This window comes from Dendrobates tinctorius, unplaced genomic scaffold (assembly GCF_039654945.1).
Source record: "Dendrobates tinctorius isolate UK_male_01 unplaced genomic scaffold, ASM3965494v1 ptg000191l, whole genome shotgun sequence".
Classification (NCBI taxonomy): domain Eukaryota; kingdom Metazoa; phylum Chordata; class Amphibia; order Anura; family Dendrobatidae; genus Dendrobates; species Dendrobates tinctorius.
In genome coordinates this window covers 11,965,365-11,985,382 of record NW_027361858.1, presented here as the reverse complement: position 1 = coordinate 11,985,382, position 20,018 = coordinate 11,965,365, and the positions used below count along the sequence as shown (strand labels likewise).

General features: G+C 42.5%; 1 protein-coding gene across 3 annotated transcripts in view; it reads left to right on the top strand.

The window, feature by feature from the left end:
• Positions 1-20,018, top strand: part of LOC141055755 (prostaglandin reductase 1-like) — a 51,387-nt gene that overhangs the window by 20,693 nt on the left and 10,676 nt on the right. For all 3 annotated transcript variants that reach the window (XM_073552452.1, XM_073552450.1, XM_073552451.1), the window contains exons 4-8: positions 1,683-1,742; positions 8,229-8,396; positions 9,201-9,318; positions 14,098-14,253; positions 18,582-18,687. In XM_073552452.1, coding sequence (XP_073408553.1) covers positions 1,683-1,742; positions 8,229-8,396; positions 9,201-9,318; positions 14,098-14,253; positions 18,582-18,687 — 608 coding nt within the window. The remainder of the gene's footprint in view (positions 1-1,682; positions 1,743-8,228; positions 8,397-9,200; positions 9,319-14,097; positions 14,254-18,581; positions 18,688-20,018) is intronic.

Here is a 20,018-nt window from a genome sequence, read left to right as displayed (position 1 = left end):
GTCAAAGGTCACGTGCGGTGAGCATGAAACTCAGGCGCAGAGCTGGGATTCGGGTATAACTGACACTGGGTCAGGTTTATTAACGGTGAAAGCAATGCATAAAGGAAACAAAACATAAAACAAATCCTTGCCTGTCCGGCACTAACTAAACAATGGACAACCTAACTACCAACTGGAGGGCTTCTCCCGTCCAGCCAAACCACAGTTGCAGTGGGCACTGCTTTCACTCACGTGTGTCTCTCACACAGACAGGCTCTCTATGTTCCCAGGCTGAGACACTCACACAACCACCTGGCATCCTTTTATATCCGCCTCCCATTATTCATTAGTAACCAGGTGTGATACTGACCAGACTAGGCCACATAGGAAAGGAATCTGGGTGAGATATACCTGCCCTCATCCACTATTCCCACATGATTCTCACAGATTATACTGCAAGATATAAATCATGGTTTACCTGTGCAACAGCAATAGTGCCACTTCCCCCTACGCGCATTTTGGCAGCGTGCCTTCGTCGGGGGAGTGGCATCAAGGCTCCACAAGCTCATTAAAAGTGCACCCTAACCAATCGTTGTAGTATCCTAGTGTGTGTTGTAACGATGCGATTGGTTGCTGTACCAGCATGGGTATATCATGCTGACGCTGTATGATTGGCGCATGGAGGGCCAACGTCATCCAGCTACCAGCACAGCTAAGGGTGTCAACGAAGGCGGGCCTATAGTGGCGTCACCCGGCGCCGCCCACCTCACTGAGTAGAGCAGGGGACACCCAGACAGATGCTTGGAGACACAATCGGCTGTACCGGCACCGAGTGTCAACACTCATGCACACCAGCCAAAGCCATGAAATGGGGTAAGAGTATCAGATATTTGAGGTTATGTATATATAAAGCACACAATCAACATCTATGTATGCCACGCAATGTGGAGTAATAAAAAGATAGTGACATGATTACAAAATAGGCACAGAAATGAGGTATAAACAAAGTAATCACCAACTTGATGTCATAGGGATCCAATACGCAGTATGTAATCAAACAGATACATCATTTCAACAAATCTAAATATAATTGCATGAACCAAAGTAGAATAATTAAACCAACAAAGGAAGCGGAAAATGTGTCAGATACAAATATTACGTCTATTGATTAACTGAGATTTACTTATAGTGAGAATTTATTGTTCTATCTGTATAGAACCAAATTAAGAACATTTAAAATATATGTGAATAAAGTGACTACATTGAAGGAATATGTCTATGCACTTAAACAGTTGGAATTGGGGAAATTCTAAAGGGCTCTGTATAGAAATCAAAACTCAATAAAAAATATATAAAAGAGCCTAAATGAAATGAGTGTATAGGGTTGGTGACATCATTGAATAAATGTTTAGTGTAGGAGAATGTGTGTATAATATAATTAGTTGAAATGCATAAATGACACAGGGAAAGCATAATAAAAATATAAATACTTTATGAAGTTCCATATTTTTCTCTCAAAATCATACAAATATTCCATAACCATAAATAAAAAACCTAGATTAGTAATAAAAAAAACCAAAAAAAACTATGAAATGCACCCATCTGAGGAAATGAATGTTTTGTCTTTCAATACTATACCACTTTGAAAGGTCAAGTGTTTTGTGAATAATGAGACTGAAACCTAAACATTTTCTATCCGACAGGCCATATAGTAGAAGGCATCTGAAGGAAGGGGATGTAATGATGGGATCCCAAGTTGCCAGGTAATATATTTCACGCATATTCTTTTTAATGCATACTTAATTTTGCACATTGTTATCATAGACCTTAACTGCGCTTAAAGGGAACCTGATTTATATTACACTGGATGGTGGCCCGATTCTAACGCATCGGGTATTCTAGAATATGTATGCAGTTTATTATTGAAGATTTAATAATAATGCAATAATGCACCCCCCAATCCTGATATGCATGCTACCCCTCAACCCCCTATCCTGATATGCATGGTCCCCTGACCCCCCCCCCCCCCCCCCCCCCAATCCTGGAATACATGGTCTTCTCACCCCCCAATCCTGGTATGCATGATCCTCTCACCCCTCTTTCCTGGTATGCATGGTCCTCTTACACTCCTTTCAGGGTATGCATGGTCCCCTCACCCCCCTTTCCATGTAGCCGCGACCAATCAGCGTCGCGGCCCTCTAGCATGTAAAAAAAAATAAAAAAATTAAAAGATAAATTATTCTCACCTTCCGACGGCCTCCTGTCTTCTTTCCACACACCCGGCCTAGAGTTCCCAGTAATGCTTTGCGGCTTAGACCGCTGATGGTCTTCTTTCTCGCTCTCGCGAGAGTGACGTCATCAGCGGTCTAAGCCGCAAAGCATTACTGGGAATGCGAGGCCGGGTGCGTGGAAAGAAGACAGGAGGCCGTCAGAAAGTGAGAATAACCTTTTTTTTTTTTTTTTTTTATTCTCTTTTTTTACAGATTAAGGCCTGCGCCCGATTGAGCGCTGCGCCTGCCGCTGATTGGTCGCGGCCGCCAGGCCTGCGATTTCGGTTAGACAGACATGATAAGGTGTGTGTATGTATGTATGTATATATATATATATATATATATATATATATATATATATATATATATATATATGTTACATATTACTTAACCTGAGGTTAATAGCGCTCTGAAGCCATATCATATGGCTGCTGGGAGAAAATTAACTTTATTACTCCTGGCAGGCTCGGGCTTTCAGTCAGAGGTACAGGCCGACGCGGTTTCAGTCACCGCTCAGTACATGGTGAGAGGCAGCTGTAACCACTCCTGGCACTGACTGACAGTAGGCTCAGCAGTGTATTGACACCTGGCTGTGTACCAATCAGTCCTGGGGTGTGATTACAGCCGCCACTCACTATGTACTGAGCAGTCACTGAAGTCACGCTGGCCCATTCCGATGACTGAGACTAGAGAGTGCCAAGAGGAATAAAGTTAATTTCCTCCCGGCAATGGGGCTCTCAGAGCAGGCAGAGGGCAGTTTTGGAACACAATTAACCTGCAGATTAACCACATATTTACAGTTTTATAGCATTTAATAGCGTGTTTTTTACATGACCTAAAGTTTCCTTTTAAGAAAAGGGAGGTCTTGACATGTCAGGCAGCAAATTATAAGATTAACAGAAATACAAAAATACCACAATGGCGCTATTTCCATTCCATAAGCCACAAATTGCAATCATCCATTACTTGCAAAATCTAAAACAGTATAATACAGTGAGGGGGGGGGGGATTTAATCAGTCACCAATTGTGCAAGTTCTCCCACTTAAGATTAGAGAGGCCTGTAATTGACATCATAGGTAGACCACAACTATGAGTCAGGCTGGGGTCACACTAGCATATGGAGTCCAATGCGAGATAGATGAATACTTGTCCGATGTTTTATCACATAGCACTCATCCGTATTCATTGCTAGTGTGACGCCGTCCTCAAAATAAGAAAACCAATCCAGAAAATAACCTTGTCTGATTTGGCAAGATTTATTTTGCAAATTGTGGTGCAAATTTAAGAGGCTCCTCTGTCCTTCAATCATTACTTGTAGTAATGGTACCTGTTTAAACTTAATAATAGTAATATTCTTCTTCTTTTTTATAGCGCCATTTATTCCATGGCGCTTTACATGTGAAGAAGGAGCCTACAAAGACAAGTACAATAAACATGAGCAATAAAAGGTACACACAAGTACAAAAGGTGAGAGGACCCTGCCCGCGAGGGCTCAGTCTATAGGGGATGGGTGAGGATACACTAGGAGAAAGTAGAGGTGGTCGTGCGTTGGTTCAGTAGATTGAGGATCACTGCTGGTTGTAGGCTTTCCGGAAAAGGTGGGTCTTCAGGTTCCTTTTGAAGGTTTCCGTGGTAGGTGAATATCTGATGTATTGGGGTAGAGAGTTCCAGAGTATGGGGGAAGCATGGGAGAAATCTTGTATTCGGTTGTGGGAAGAAGGGAGTAGAGATGGAGATCTTGAGAGGATCGAAAGTTGCGTGTAGGTAAATACTGGGAGGCCATGTCACAGATGTGAAGAAGAGACAGGTTGTCGATGTCTTTGTATGTCATAGTTAGGGATTTGAACTGGAGCCTCTGGACAATAGGAAGCCAGTGAAGGGCTTGGCAGAGAGGAGAGGCTGGGGAATAACGGAGAGACTGGTGGATTAGTTGGGCAGCAGAGTTTAGTATAGATTGGAGTAGTGCTAGAGGAGAGGCCAGAGAGTAGAAGGTTGCAATAGTCGAGGCGGGAGATGATGGCGTGCACAAGTTTTTCTTGGTCAAGGAATGTACAGGTCCGGGAAATATTTTGAGTTGGAGTCGGCAGGAGGTGGCATGGGCTTGGATATGTGGCTTGAAAGAGAGGGCAGAGTCGAGGAGGCACAGAGCATGCGGGACTGGGGAAAGTGAGCAGCCATTGACGTTGATATGTAGGACTGGTGGAGGGGTAAAGAGAGATGGGGGAAAGATTAATTCTGTTTTGTCCATGTTCCGTTTTAGAAAGTGAGCAGAAAAGAAAGATGCAATAGTGACAGACATTGTGGCATTTTGGTCAGTAAGGAGGTGATGTTGAGTCCAGATAGGAAGGTAGATCTGCGTGTTATTGGTGTAGAGATGATACTGCAAACCGTGTGATTCTATGAGCTGTCCCATGCTGAGGGTGTAGATGAAGAAGAGTAGGGGTTCTAGAACTGATCCTTGGGGAACACCGACAGACTGGAGGCGAGGTGTGGAGGTGGTGTGGGAGAGGGAGGCACTGAATGTCTGGTCTGCTAGATATGGCGAGATCCTGGATAGAGCCAAATCTGTGATGCCGAGAGAATCTGTAATAAGAGGGAATGGTCTACAGTGTCAAAGGCAGAAGACAGGTCCAGGAGGACTAGGACAGAGTAGTGTCGCTTGTTCTTGGCGGTTAATAGGTCATTGATGACTTTAGTTAGGGTGGTTTTAGTTGGGTGATGCAGACGGAGGCCAGATTGTAACCGGTCAAAGAGGGAGCAGGAGGAGAGGTGGGAGGACAGTTCAAGATGGACATGCTGTTCCAGTAGTTTTGAGGTATAAGGGAGAAGTAATATTGGGTGATGGCTAGACACAGAGGATAGGTCAAGGGAGGGCTTTTGAGGATGGGTGCGATTGAGGCATGTTTGAAGGATGAGGGGAAGACACCATTTGTAAGTGAGAGGATGAATAGTTGCGTTAAGGTTGGGATGAAGACAGTGGTGAGGTTATGGATGAGGTGGGACGGGAGTGGGTCAAGCATGCAAGTGTTGAGATGTGATCTTGACAGAAGGATGGAGAGCTGTTCCTCTCTCATGGTGAGGAAGCTGGTTTTGGAAGAACAGGGCTGAGCAGTTAAGAGGAGAGGCATTGGGGGCTGCTGACCAAAGCTTTCTGTGATGTTATCGATCTTCTGTTTAAAGAAAGAGGCAAAGTCTTTAGCAGAAATGAGAGGAGAGGGAGGAGATGCTAGGGGATGGAGTAAAGAATAGAAAGTGTTGAAAAGCTGTTTAGGGTTGAAAAGTAAGTTTGTTTTGCGGCAGTGAGTGTGGACTTGAAGCTGGCGAGGGGCTACTTGTATGCGAAAGTGTTCAGCAGAACGGGATCTCTTCCATCTCCGTTCAGCAATCCTAGAAGCCTGTCTTGGTTCTTTGGTCAAGCTGTTCAACCAGGGTTGCCTGTTGATTGTATGAGTTTTGTTGTGCATGAGGGGGGTGGCCGAATCGAGTGCTGCTGTTATTGCGGTGTTATATAAAGTGGCAGCAGCATCTGTGTCATGTAAGGAAGCTTTGTCTGTAAGAGGGAGAAGGGGCTCAGAGAGTGTAAATTGAGGTGTTTGAGATTTCTTCAAGGGTGAGTGAGTTTGTGGAGTGGGGGTTGCGCACTAGGAAAGGAGAGGGAAGAGAATGTCAGTAGGTTGTGGTCAGACAGGGGGAGGGGTGAGTTAGTGAGATTAGTAAGGGAACGGAGGCGGGTGACTATAAGATCCAGCATGTGGCCATCTTTGTGAGTGGCCGTGGAGGATCATTGAGTGAGGCCAAAGGATGCAGGCAATGATAAGTTTAGAGGCAGCTGAGGTGGAAGTGTCAATGGGGATGCTGAAGTCACCCATGATGATAGTGGGGATGTCAGCAGAAAGAAAATGAAATAGCCAGGTGGTTGAGGAGGATGGAAATAGCTAGTTCTGGGGGGCAGTAGATGACCCGCTGAAAGCACGCTAATTCCTGCTTCCACTGCCACCACTGCGCTTTACGGGTGGATACTGGTTTATGCCTTCATGGGACACTCTGGATAGAGCTCCAAGGTGTGGATTCCTATGCACTGGCCATCTTATTGGATATCTTTCCATTAACCACAACTATACCATTAACTTCTAGACTGTATTTTTCATCTTTTCATACAACAGTCTCCATGAAGATTATTCCTCTTATTCTTGCAGTCAGTATACTGAAGGTCAGAGGTTGTACTGCCAATGGATGTTCATTAAAAATCACTTCACTAAAGCTGAGTGACAAGTTATTTCTGTCACTGCACTGGTCTGCGTACGTTCTTTGAACCACTTTATTCGGTTGTGCCACGGTTACTTCTTTTAATCTCCAGATCTCAACACCATAGAAATCCTTTGGAGGGATTTGAAAATCTGTGTTGCCCAGTGACAGGCCCAAAAGACTGCTCTAGAGGAGAGATTCCAGGTCTCTGCTGTTGGGAGAAGGCACCCTTCAAATATCAATTTTAAGATCTCTATAGGTGTTCAATGGGGTTTAGATCTGGACTCATTGCTGGCCACTTCAGAACGCTCCAGGGCTTTCTTTCCATCCATTTCTGGGTGTTTCTTAAATTATGTTTGAGGTCATTGTTCTGCTGGAAAACACATGACCTGGAATGCAAACCCAGCTTTCTGACACTAGGCACTACATTGCGTCCCAAAATCATTTTGTAATCTTCAGATTTCATGATTCCCTGCACACAGACTTGCGAGAAACTCGGACGAGCCTCGCACGTCAATACCCGGCACTGCCGCCAGCACTTGGGGAGCAGAGAATTCGGTTTCACGTCTTTCTATGCAGCCGCACTGTCCAGTGTGCTGGCGGCAGTGCCGGTTATTAAGATGCGAGACTTGCCTACATTTTGGAAAACTGCAGTCTAGCATTTTTGTCTGTCAGCAGAGGGGTCCTCCTGGGTCTCCTACTATAGCTTTTAAATTCATTCAAATGCCAACTGATAGTTTACGCTGACACTGAAGCACCCTGAGAATGCAGGACAGCCTGAATTTGTTTGGAACTTGATTGGGGCTGCTTATCCAGCATCTGGACAATCCTGTGTTGCAACCTTTCAACAATTTTTTTTTTTTTTTTTCTACCGTACAGGGAGATTAGCTACAGTGGCATGGGTTGTAAACTTCTTGCTTATGTTGCGCATTGTGGACAAAGGAAAATCAAGATCTCTAGAGATGGACTTGTAACCTTGAGATTGTTGATATTGCGCAACAATTTTTCATCAAGTCCTCAGACAGTTCTTTCTGTTCTCCATGCTTAGTTTGGCACACAGATACACAATGCAAAGATTGAGTCAACTTTTTATCTGGTTTTAGGTGTGATTTTAATATTGCCCATACCTGTTACTTGCCACAGGTGAGTATGAACAAGCATCACATGCTTGAAACAAATTTGTTTACCCACAATTTTGGAAAGGTTCCAAAAATTATGTCCTGCCCATTTTTGAGGCTTTGGGTGAAGTTGCATCCAATTTGCTTTTTGTGGTTTTTCAACACACAAACGTGTAACAAAACATGTGTGATTGAAATTATTTTCTGGGAGAAATACTTCATGTTCTCGAATTATTTCAATAGTGTCAACACTTTTGATCATGACTGTATGTTCATATATGCAAATGGCAGCCAGATAAATGGTTGTCCCCATAATACAAAGACAGCTCAAGTCCGCTGCCAAAGCCATGGCTGCACGTACAATTCGACTTTCTGTTGAATACAAGAGGCTCTCAAGCTGAAGACTTTACTGATATCCATATGCCCTAACAAGAGAAATGCAAGGGGTTGTCTTCATGAGACGTTTACTAGGACCCACAGTATTTACAGTCTAAAAATCAGCCGTTTAGGCAGTCATCATGATAACAAAAATCATATTAAAGTGCTTTTCTTTTGAAAACATGGAAACTGTTGAATAGATATTTCATATAAGTTGTTTTTTTTTTCCTCATCTAGGGTAAAAGAAAGTAAAAATTCTGCATTCCCAGTGGGCAGTTATCATGTTGTACAAGGTGGCTGGACAACACACTTTATTTCTGATGGCAAAGGAATGCATCCGCTGCCTTCCGAATGGCCAGAAGCTCTACCTAAATCGCTGGCAGTTGGAACAGTAGGTATGCCTGGGTAAGTTGTATGGTATTACGCTTTTTTGACCTTACAAAGATGGCAGCTATGCAAATGCAGCTTCCACACATGACCCATATTAGCCAATAGCCAAAGTGGCTACCAAGTTGTCAGAGCCTAGGGCTGGTTGTCAGAGGCTGGAAGAGCCTAGGGCTGGTTGTCAGAGGCTGGAAGAGCCTGGAGACAGGTTGTCAGAGGCTGGGGGCAGGTTGTCAGAGGCTGGACGAAGCTGGGGGCAGGTTGTCAGAGGCTGTCGGAACCTGGGGCAGGTTGTCAGAGGTGATCTGTGAAGAAAAAGTCACTCTGACCCTGCTTTTCGGGGTATTTTGGCATCGCAGTGCAATAGCATCAGCTAAGGATTCCTCAGATTTTCCTGCAAAAAACACGTGTTTTTTTTAAAAGACCGCATGTGTGTTTTGCGGGAAAATCTGAGGAATCCTTAGCTGATGCTATTGCACACATTAACATTCGACTGCGACAAAAAAATACCCCAAAAACGGGGTCTGAGTGACTTTTTCATCACAGATTTAATTTTAAGTGTGTGCATTAGGATCAGGGCACCCCCCCAAAGGCTGACTGTGTAAAAAAAAAAAAAAATTACTTAAAAACAGCCCCAAATCCTGTTCACTTTCATAGATTTTTGATTTATTACTTTTGTCAGATTCAAGTAATTTCTGTGACCATTGTGGGTTCTTCTGTCATTAACCGAGGGGTACCAACAATTTTGACCACGTGTGTAGATCCTCCTGCAGCAATTGGTTTACATGAATACTTATCAACACAATTTTCCTTCTTATTTATCAGTTTAACTGCATATTTTGGCCTTTTGGAAATCTGCAAGCCTAAGAAAGGAGATGTAGTTCTTGTCAATTGTGCTGCTGGAGCAGTCGGGTCAATTGTGGGACAGATCGCCAAGTTAAAAGTAGGTACATCTGTGTTTCTGTGATGCTTAAATAGGCACCTTAGTTTCACACATTTATGACACATTCCTGGGATTTGCCATAAATGTTTGGCTATATCCTAGTAAGCAGGGCTGTGGAAACTTTTTTTTAAAGTGCATTTTTGATGTCTTATTGATGACAGCATCATTATTGTAAAAGAAAAATGTTATCTGTGGAAAGCCTGCTTGATGTATAATGTAGTGCAACAATTACGATATATGAATTATATTCAGAAAAGAGCACAATGTTCTTGGGTTAGTATGACCTGGCTTTCCTTGCAAAGACACACTTAAGAAATTACAGGAAAATTGGTAAAAATGTCACCAAAGGAAGAATTTCTAAACTTTTGAAGAGGTATAAGAAGACTCGGTAACTACAAAACCAGACTGGTATAGGCAGTAAAAGAAGTGCATCAGGTGGTGGAAGGCAATTTTCTTCTGTTACTCAGACTTGATTCCATACAAAATGAATGTCTCAAATGACATTTCAACTGAAAGAATTAGGTGTGAATGCTAAAATGCCAAGAAAAAAAATCACTTCATCACTCAAAGATTGAAAAGATTACAGTGAGCTTATACCCATGTTAACTGGACAGAGGAACAATGGCAAGAATTTTGTAACGAGACCACAATGTCCTTAGTGATGGTGGAAAGTATGTAAGGGCACAGTCAGATGGCCTTCTAAATCTGAGCGAGATCAAATCATAATGTACAGATTGGCCGAAGGCTCTCCCGACCCGAGAGTGACAGTTCCATAGAAATACATGCTCTGGTCCGGAGAGCCGCCTATCAATCCGTTGTGGTGTGATGGGTGGTCGCGTGGTTAATAGGAGGTATATGTCACATGGATGGATGCTTCCTGTGATGCAACCCGGAATATTTATCTCTAGTGTACATGAGCACTAAAGACGTCATTTAGTGCACTGGGTCCGGGTTGTGGGTAGCTATGAGATGGGAGGATCTGGCTACCCATATTGCCTCACCTCTGGGTGAGGTAGTTGACTTTACCCGTTTTCCAATTCTACAGGACCTGCAGGTGTCAGGACCTGTTGTGGGGTCATGACCATGTGACCAGCCCATGTGATCCATACCTCACCTATGGGTGTGATTACAGGGCTATGTAATTGAGGTGTTTAGCACACGTGAGTGTGTTTTGGGAGTCTGGCCATGTGCACAGACTTCCATGTGTCCAGGCGGGACATTACAGAGTGATCTGTGGTCTAAGGAAGGAGAAGCCTTCCTGTGTGTGACTGCAGATAGAGCGCTGCTCTGGACATTGCCCTGGCCTGTGTGTGCACAAGGCCTCAGGGAACCAAGCCCATCTAAGGACTGTTTTGTGTTTCATAAAGACTGTTTGCCTTTCTGTTCTGGATTTGATGGTTTGTGAAGCCAATAAACTTGCAAGGACGTTAAAGAGAATGTGCCTCCTGTTTCCTCCTACTCTGCTAAGTGAGTACAAACGTTACACCGTGAAATTCATTTCTATCTTGCTCCGATTTATACTGCTGTCGACTGCTGCCTAATTAAGAACAGTTTGAGAAGATTTTTATTTGAATTTCATTAAACCTACTTTAAATCATCCATGATTATGATATTGGGATGTTTAACAGCAAAAGGTGTGAACATAATTTGTATGACTAATGGGACTGTAAATGGCAAAAATGAACAAACCATGAATTGGATTAGTCAAAACTGAATATTCTACATGTGATCTTTTTCAAGACTATGTAGTCTTTGTATTTCAACAGGGTTTAGCCCCATGTTATGTTTCTGTGGCGCTCCTGAGGTTCAGTCGCCACAGAGGTACTGCACCTCCTCCTGAGGTGTGGTGCCCCACCATCCAGGTAAGTTGGAGGCTCCTGACAGTCTGCAGTCACTCACTGCGCATTGAGAGGATTTGCCGATTTCTGACCCGGGACAAGAGGCTATGTACGAGTTACATACTCCCGGCCAGTGAACGGCCACATCGGTAGATGAGAAATGTCCAAGTCACTAGACGAGGATCGAGGAAACGTGCACTAGATGGGCCCTGGCCGGGAGTATGTATAACTCATACATACACTCTGGTCCTTTGTCAGAAACTAGCGAATCCTCGCAGCATACAGTATCTGTGCTGAGGGAATTCATAAGTCTAGAAGTCACACACTGTGTGATGTGGTAAAAGTCATATGACTATATTGTATAAGCTGTACAATAGACAATACTTCTCTTTCAGAAGATAGTCAGAAGGTCAAAAGTGAACAGTTTGTGCTCTTAAGGGCCTGTCACACTAAGCGATATCGCTAGCAATATCGCTATAACGTCACTGGTTTTTGTGACATAGCAGCGATATCGCTATGTGTGATACTTACCTCCGATCTACTCCCCCGCTGATTATTGCTGATCGCGCGAGAACGTCCTGGACCGTTTCTCGTCATCAGCTTCCTGTGGAGAGACGAGCGTGGACGCGGGCGGGAGGACGTCAGGATCGCCGTGTCTGACAGGTAAGTAACGACCCCCGACCCCTGCGATGTCGCTGGTGAGATCTGCCTGTGTGGCAGCTCACTGGCGACCACTTAGCAATGCACCAGCGATCCTGACCGCGTCATATGGTGCATCGCTAAGTGTGACAGTACCTTTACTTTATTCCCTGTGTGTGTGGTGTTATTCACCATATGGTTTCTGACATTGTAATTTTAATTACTGCTAATTTTACAGTCTTTATCAAGCGATAAGATTCTGTGGGGGGTGTCTTTAACCTGCCCTGCATTATTACCCTTGATAAAGACAATAAAAATTAGCATTAAACAAAAGGCTTTTGTCTGGTACTGTGTAGTGGATTTCTAAATAAAAAAAAAATTCATTTTCGCAGCCCCCCAAAGTATTGAAACCAAAAAAAACTGCTGACTTCTCATCTAGTTTTTTTAAGGTTTCTTTCCTAATGCACAGTTATCGAAATCAAGCATTTACTAGCTGCTGATTGGCTACTGTAAGCAGCCTTAATTGTAGGTTCCCCCCCCCCCCCCCTACATACACATTAGACTGTCTGCTGAACCCGCAAATATCTACAGGTTCAGCTGTCTAATGTGTAGGAGGGCCGTGGATAACTTGGTGAGGAGTTAAGAATCAGGCATGTCCAATTCTGCGCTATTGATCCTCTTGTTCTCTGAGATAATATCTGGCAGCGGCTCTCATAAAAAAAAAAAAAAAAAAAAAAAAAAATTGTTCCTGTGTGTGGGAGATTCATCGGACAGCAAAAGTGGTGGACTTTACACTGTTATACTTATCTCCAAGCAGGTGTTTTCCGGAAATATACAATATATGACCTTGATGGCCAAATGCCATCTCTTAATATGAAAGTCCCAATTTCTGGAGGCGCAGAGAAGCCGTGACCACGCGATGCCGCAGTATTGCATTACAGTGTATGTAACCCTTGTTCTAGTTTCAAAAGTTGTCAGGTTTGGTTATGAAATCAGCCATTTCGTAATGATTTATTATGACCTCCTCAATTCAAATCTGACAATGACATTTTTTTAGTTGGCTCTTGTTTCTGAATCAAAGATTTTTCCTTCTACATGTAACACAAGTGGAATTTTTTGTTCAGGTACTAAGGTTTTTTTAATGGAATTGGGGTATTTTGAGGGTGCTGAATTAAAAAATCCCTTTTTTTTTTTTTTTTTTTCTGAATTGGTTCTAGTTTTTGAGATAATTAATCTATGAATATAATGCATTTTCCCAATGCGACTTGTGTGTGATTAACAAATGCAATGGCTTTTGGTCTTTTGACTCTTTAGCAGCGTCTTGGGTAATGAAATATCCAAAATAATTATTTTGCATTTCAATTGGTAGGCTTATAATGCTATTAAAGTACTTTTTGAAGCCAGAATTCTACTGTAATTATTAAATCTCAGAAATTAGAGCCAAAATCGGTCATATTCTTAATCGGCGCCATAAACTTAATATAAAACCGTTTAGACGTCGTTGGCACCAAAATCCCTGTAAACCAGTGTAATGGAATGCATAAAAGTTCTCAGAGTACGGAAAATTACTATTTTTGCAAATACAAAGATACAGAATACTTTGAAATGCCAATTTTTTTAAACTGACAACTCAAAATGCACCAACTTTGATTCTATGTTTTTAAAGAACTTTTACAGACTTTGAATTAGGTCTTCCAAATGGCTCAAACTAGTAATGTCACATAGAAATGGGACAGTCAGTAATACGATACAATTAGGGCCGCTTTTGCCTCTAGAAACTGGAGGTCCTTTGGCTTGGTGGGAGCGGTGTGTGTGTGGTTTTTGTTTTTTTTTTTTTTTTTTTCTTCCAACCCATTTTCCTACTTTCCTTGGCAAATATTACAGCAAAATGGGCACAGGACTGAGCAGATTTGAGCTGGGCAGAATTTTCATGTGGTGCAGTGAGTTATCTGTCTACGCCAGTTTAGCGTTCTCCACTAGGAGATGCATTACCCTCTGTAGCAATACTGCTTAACTATCGGATAGCGGGGTTGATGGGATTTCATTATAACTTTCCTTATAGCCACAAAGTGCACAATGACAGATTGTACCGTCTTCTATACTATTGATTTGTGAGGTACACATCACTTAATGAATGTTGCGCGTCTTTATTGGGGCATGCGCCTCACATAGAAAAGAGAAGCAAAATTCAAAAAGACAGAACCTAACGCTGGAAATCATGGTAGCTAAGACTTAATGATGATCTGTGCATAATCCACTGTCTGTTATCATTGGAACATGTAATTTTCGATTTTGTCCTTAGGGCTGTAAAGTAGTTGGATCTGCTGGGTCAGATGACAAAATCCAATATTTAAAAGAAATTGGTTTTGATGAAGCTTTTAACTACAAGACGGTGAGCTCTTTGGATGAAGCTCTGAAGAAGGCCTCTCCGGAAGGCTATGACTGCTTTTTTGATAATGTAAGTACAAAGTTTGAAAATATTAGTGATACATTTTTTTTTTTTTTTTTTTTTTGCAGAATTTATCTTACAATTGCACAGACGCTCTGAGCTACCTGTAACCCATACTCTATGAGGCCAATAATGTTTTAATGTCCTGATTTTCCTGTAGGGATACTGAAGATTTCCGCTCGGATTCCTTTTGCTGACTGTACAATTGTTGTGCACTGGGCAAACACGCCTTGTTTTTACACACACAGTTCAGGGAGGAGATGTAAATCCAGCTCCTCTGTTGACAGAGATTGTGCCGTGCCAAGCGGACTTTGTTCTGCTGGTTTTGGCTGCACTTTGACCAGCACCAGACAACGTCCAGCCTGGGGGAGCGGTGCAAGCAACTAGCATGAAGTGCGTCACAGGAAAGTGCTGATCACTGCCATCTTGGAGATGGCTACTAGGCGGGTGTGTTGCATCCCCATCCATTGAGCCGTGTGTCCTTGGGAGCCAAAACCGCAGGGGATTCAGTCCCTTTTCCGTTTCACCTACAAGTGAGCAGCTTGCCGTTATGACATCGGCAGGAGAGAGTGGAGCCGAAATCTCTGGGAACTGGTATCAGCGTGGAAGCTGGAGAGCCCGCCAGCAAGTCAGAAGTGGTACCATCCCAGGTTCTCTCCACCTCCTGCTCACTCAGTCATTGGCCAAGCGCATGCAATTCTGCAGCGTTACAGTGACCCAGACAAAGGTCGGTAAGGCCGGGTTCACATTGCAATTGGTAAGAGTGCGGAGGGCTGCGAACTTCCTCCCTTAAGCCCCGCCTACTTCAGCACTTCTTCCCTTAAGCTCCGTCTACTTCTGCATGCGTTCTGCGTACCTATCTTTAAGATTGGGTACAAAGGGACATGCGTGTACGTGGATGCATCCGCATGCGGTGTTTCAACGTGCCCGCCGACTGCATGGGAACACAACATGTTGCGTTTTAGGTGTCCATGACTTCCATCAACATAGGCATGAATAGCTAGAGTGCCTTGTTGGTGCACATCCCATTATCTGGGTAGGATTATTTACAATTCTGGTTAGGGCAGTAAACTGGGCGATTCCATGGTAACTTATGTTACATTCACAAGCCAAAAACTGAGTTAATAATGGCTACAGACTGTTCTTTGAAGGCAGGCACAAAAATGAGTGAATGTATATTGTACATTACACTTTTTTTTTTTTTCAATAGATTTCAACACCGTTTGATTTTTCAACAATACAAATTAAATACAAAATACAGTGTTATTACTTGGTAACTTACATTACACAGAAAGGAATGTCAATTGTCCACATCATGAGACTGCCAAATTTTCTGTTCTGGTGAACAGGGAAGAAGCACTAATTTTAATGTATTAAACACCATAGTCCAAGCAACTTTAACAAATTTATTTTAACCTCTCAAGTTAAATGCAACACTTTTTATTACAAGAAATGTAGGTTACTTACAATACAACACTATATAGTAACTTACGTAACAAAACGTGTTCAACTTTGTAAGTGTTCATATTTGAGAAGGCAAACTGACTTTATTTAGACAAAACATAGGCTGCATGTGAATTCATTGGTGTGAACTACATATGTAGACTAAAATTTAGAATAAAAATGTAATCAATCAATATTCATACTTCAGTTGTCAACATTTTTGCAGAGTGGAAATTCTGATTACAAAATATGACCGTTGACCAATTATATAATAGAGACTACAGGAAAGATGTACAGTATATCTTTGTACCATGTTAGTTAGTAGATAGAAAAATATATATTTGTATGCCTGATCACAGCACCATGGACATGAAATTACTTGTAATGAGAGGTAACTTCACATATCAGAGAGACAGAAGAGTCTGTGAGTACAAACTCATGATTACCTTTGACACTCTCAATGCAGCACTGAATGTGTCGCATGGATTTGTCTTTTTACATCAATTAAGGAATTTGCTCCGTAGACCTTGTGGGGGCTTCACAACACAGAACCAGACCCCAATCAGAGGACAATAAAACTTTAACTTCCTATCTATGAACTGGTCCAATATTTATGGTCATAACTCTCTATCCCTCCCCCATAATGATAGTTCTGCTTCACGTCACTTGTCTTATCTATTGCATTTTTTCTGTGCTGTGTTGTGTATAAATATGATTCTTCAGATGTTGTATTAGTGAATGTCTGATGAGGAGACCTCAGTAGTCTCGAAAGCTTGCAATGTGTTACCATCTTTTCAGTTAGCAATTAAAGGTATCAACCACTGAGGACTCTCAATTCTGAATATTTTTCTATAATGTAGACTAAGTTTTAATCTAGGCCTACATATGTGGTCCAGTGCAATGAATTCAGACACAGCTAATGAAGAGCTTCAACAAGGATGTAAATTTGTGCTCCCTGCTCATTTAACTTCCTGGCTAATCAAAAATTTCCCAAATGTCCCTAGAACCCATTTTCAGGGGAGGATCAACCTTTCTTAAAATCTTTAGATGGCCATTTCCAGGTATTTTTATTCTTGCCATAGAGTTCCATGGTTTTCACTTTCATCTCATTGCGTGCAACCTCAGTAACCAATCCACGATACTTTCTGCCATCATACATTACTTCAACCCAGTCATCAACTTTGTATTCAATATCAGGGTACTTGCAGTTATTAGCATTGTAATAGACCATGTTTTTAGTTGTTCTAAAGCCAATTAATATGCCTGCAAAATACCCTATGGCATGAAATTTGGAAATATAATATATTATAAAGTATAATACTTATAATATAAAATAAAATTAACATCAAAATTATGATAGTATGTAATTATTTCAAAAAGCTGACTAAGTGTTGTCCAAAAATTGAAAGGCTGAAGTAACTTGCGTTACAAGGCTGATGGTAACTTGCGTTACAATACGTTTACTTCATACAAAAGCTGTGAAACTTTTAGCAGCAACATGAGACTTGGTGAATAGTTAATACATTATGCAATACTAGATGTTGGCCCAATTCTAACGCATCGGGTATTCTAGAATATGTATGTAGTTTATTTATGAAGTTTTAATAATAATGCACCCCCCAATCCTGATATGCATGGTTCTCTCACCCCCTATCCTGGTATGCATGGTCCCCCTCACCCCCCAATCCTGGTATGCATGGTCACCCTCACCCCCCCTTTCCTGGTATGCATGGTCCCCCTGCCCCCCTTTCCTGGTATGCATGGTCCCCTCACGCCCCATCCTGGTATGCATGGTCTCTGTTAAAATAAAAAATAGTTATATACTCCCCTTCCATCGGCGTCCGATCTTCTTTCCACGCGCCCGGCCTCGCGGTCCCAGTAATGCCTTGTGGCTTAGACCGCTGATGACGTCGCGCTCTCGCAAGAGTGACGTCATCTCTGGTCTAAGCCGCAAGGCATTACTGGGACCATGAGGCCGGGCGCATGGAAAGGAGATCGGACGCCGTCGGAAGGTGAGTATAACTTTTTTTTTATTTTAATTCTATTTTTTACAGATTAAGCGCTGCACCCGATTGTAATGGTAAGCTGCACCTGCTCAAACAGCTGCGCCTGTTGCTGATTGGTCGTGGCCTGGCGGCCATGACCAGTCAGCGCAGCGGGATTTCGGTTACAGACACCATAAGACTAATATATATATATATATATATATATATATATATATATATATATATATATATATATATATATATATGAGCTCTGAAAGTTACAACTTCATTTATGCATAGTTCTCAATCCTGCAAAAACTTTTTATCTTTTTGGTAACTTACGTTACTGAGAAAATGTCTACAATGGATATGTGCAATATTTCTGGTAAACAATAATCTTACAGAACCAAATATATTATAGTATTTTGGTTTCCTAACAGTACTACTTTTATATTTACTGAACTTAAGTAATGCATGTTGCTAGTTAATAGTAATCCACTTACCAATATAGCTTGATACTGTATGATTCCTGAACAGTAGGTGTTCACCTGCAACCCTCTGTCATCTTGGAAATATATGGAATTTGAAAGAAAGTGTTGCCACCTTATGCCATGTGTAATGAAGTAACAACTTACAAAAAAATAACTATTTCCAAAATATTTGAAAATATTCCTTCTCAGCATAGAATCGTCCTGCTGTAATTCCTTCCCTTATCTGATGCAAAACCCAGCTAAACTGCATAGAAAATCATGAATGTTCAGCTGACAAAAAAATAAAAATGTTCACAGGCCAGAATGCTAATTGATAATCGTACAATGAAATAGTAATCTGAAGAGGCGATAAGGTTAGATATTTATCCATGTGACTATGAATGTATAAAATGAACAAGTTTTCATCTCTGCTCTGTAGGTTGGAGGAAAGTTTGCTGATGCTGCTCTACCGCAAATGAAGGAGTTTGGAAGAATTGCTGTGTGTGGTGCTATATCCCTGTATAATGATGCTACACCACCATCAGGTACTATTGCAATAGAAAATAATTACCTTAATCTATTTTAACCACCCTCCACATGGGAGCTAAGGTACATTGTTCATGCACAGTTGCCCTACTTGGTGTCCTCTCCTTGACTCCTGTAGGATCCATCACTCACTCTCTCACCATTTCATCCTACAAGGAAGGTGTGTGTGTGTTTTAAGACTTTTCACTAGATTATATTGTAAAATGGATCTTGTCATTCAAAACTTCTATTCTTCCCACAAAAAAGGCAAGACCTGCAGCTATGTAGTTGAAAAAATATATAGTGGGGGGAAAATACTGAATAACAAAAAAATGAAAACTGGCTTTAGGAGCAAAGGGTTAAAGAAGCACTCCCATCAATATTTTTACCCTCTTAATTTATTGCAGTCGGCATATTATATAGCACTGGGTACTTACAATTGCTCATTTTGCCTTTCTACCCAGTCAATTCTTGCGGCTCCCTGCTTGGAGTGTAGCAGAGCACCTTTGGTGGCTCCCTGCTTGGAGTATAGCAAAGCACCCATTGGTGGCCTCTGCTTGGAACACGAAACGTGCTGGGAGGTGGGTGGAGTTAGATTACATTTCAATGAGCGGGAAGAGTTTAAGTCAGTTAGTCAGTAGTTGATTGAGGAGCTGGAGAGAAGAAGATCCCTAGAGAGAGGGATAGATGGATGGAAGTGCTGCAGCAGATCCCAGTGATCTGGGTCTGCTGGCGCGGGAAAGAGAGAGCGAGAGAGCAACATAGACTGAAAACTTGACTCTCCATAGAAAGGATTAGCACGGAACGTGAGGAGTAAAAGAGAACAGAGGACGTGGGTTAGGAGAGAACCCTGCCTAGAAGTTCTGAGCGCAAGGCCGGGGCCCAGTCCCCGAGGTTGTATGGATACTAATGGTCCTACAGCAGACACTGGTGGAGTAGTGAGCTGTAAATGCACTACTCCCATATAAGGCCAGTTTCACATTTGCGTTTCAGGGAGCAGCGACGGCCGCCGCTAAGCCCCGCCCCCTGCCGCGCCTCCGCCGGTAGCTCCGCCTCCAGGCGCATGACACTGCATGCGTCCCTTATCTTTATCTCTTTGGACGCAGGCCGTGCGCAGTATGCGTCCTCTTGACGGTGCGCCGACCAGCGCCAAACGCAACCTGTTGCAATTTGGTTGCGCTCGGCGCACCGTCAAGAGGACGCAGGCGCCGCCAAATGCATACTGCACATGGCCTTTGTCCTCAGTGATAAAGATATGGGACACATGCAGCGTCATGCTCCCGGAGGCAGAGCTACCGGCGGAGGCGCAGCAGGTGTCGGGGCTTAGCGGCAGCCGTGCGCAGGCCGTCGC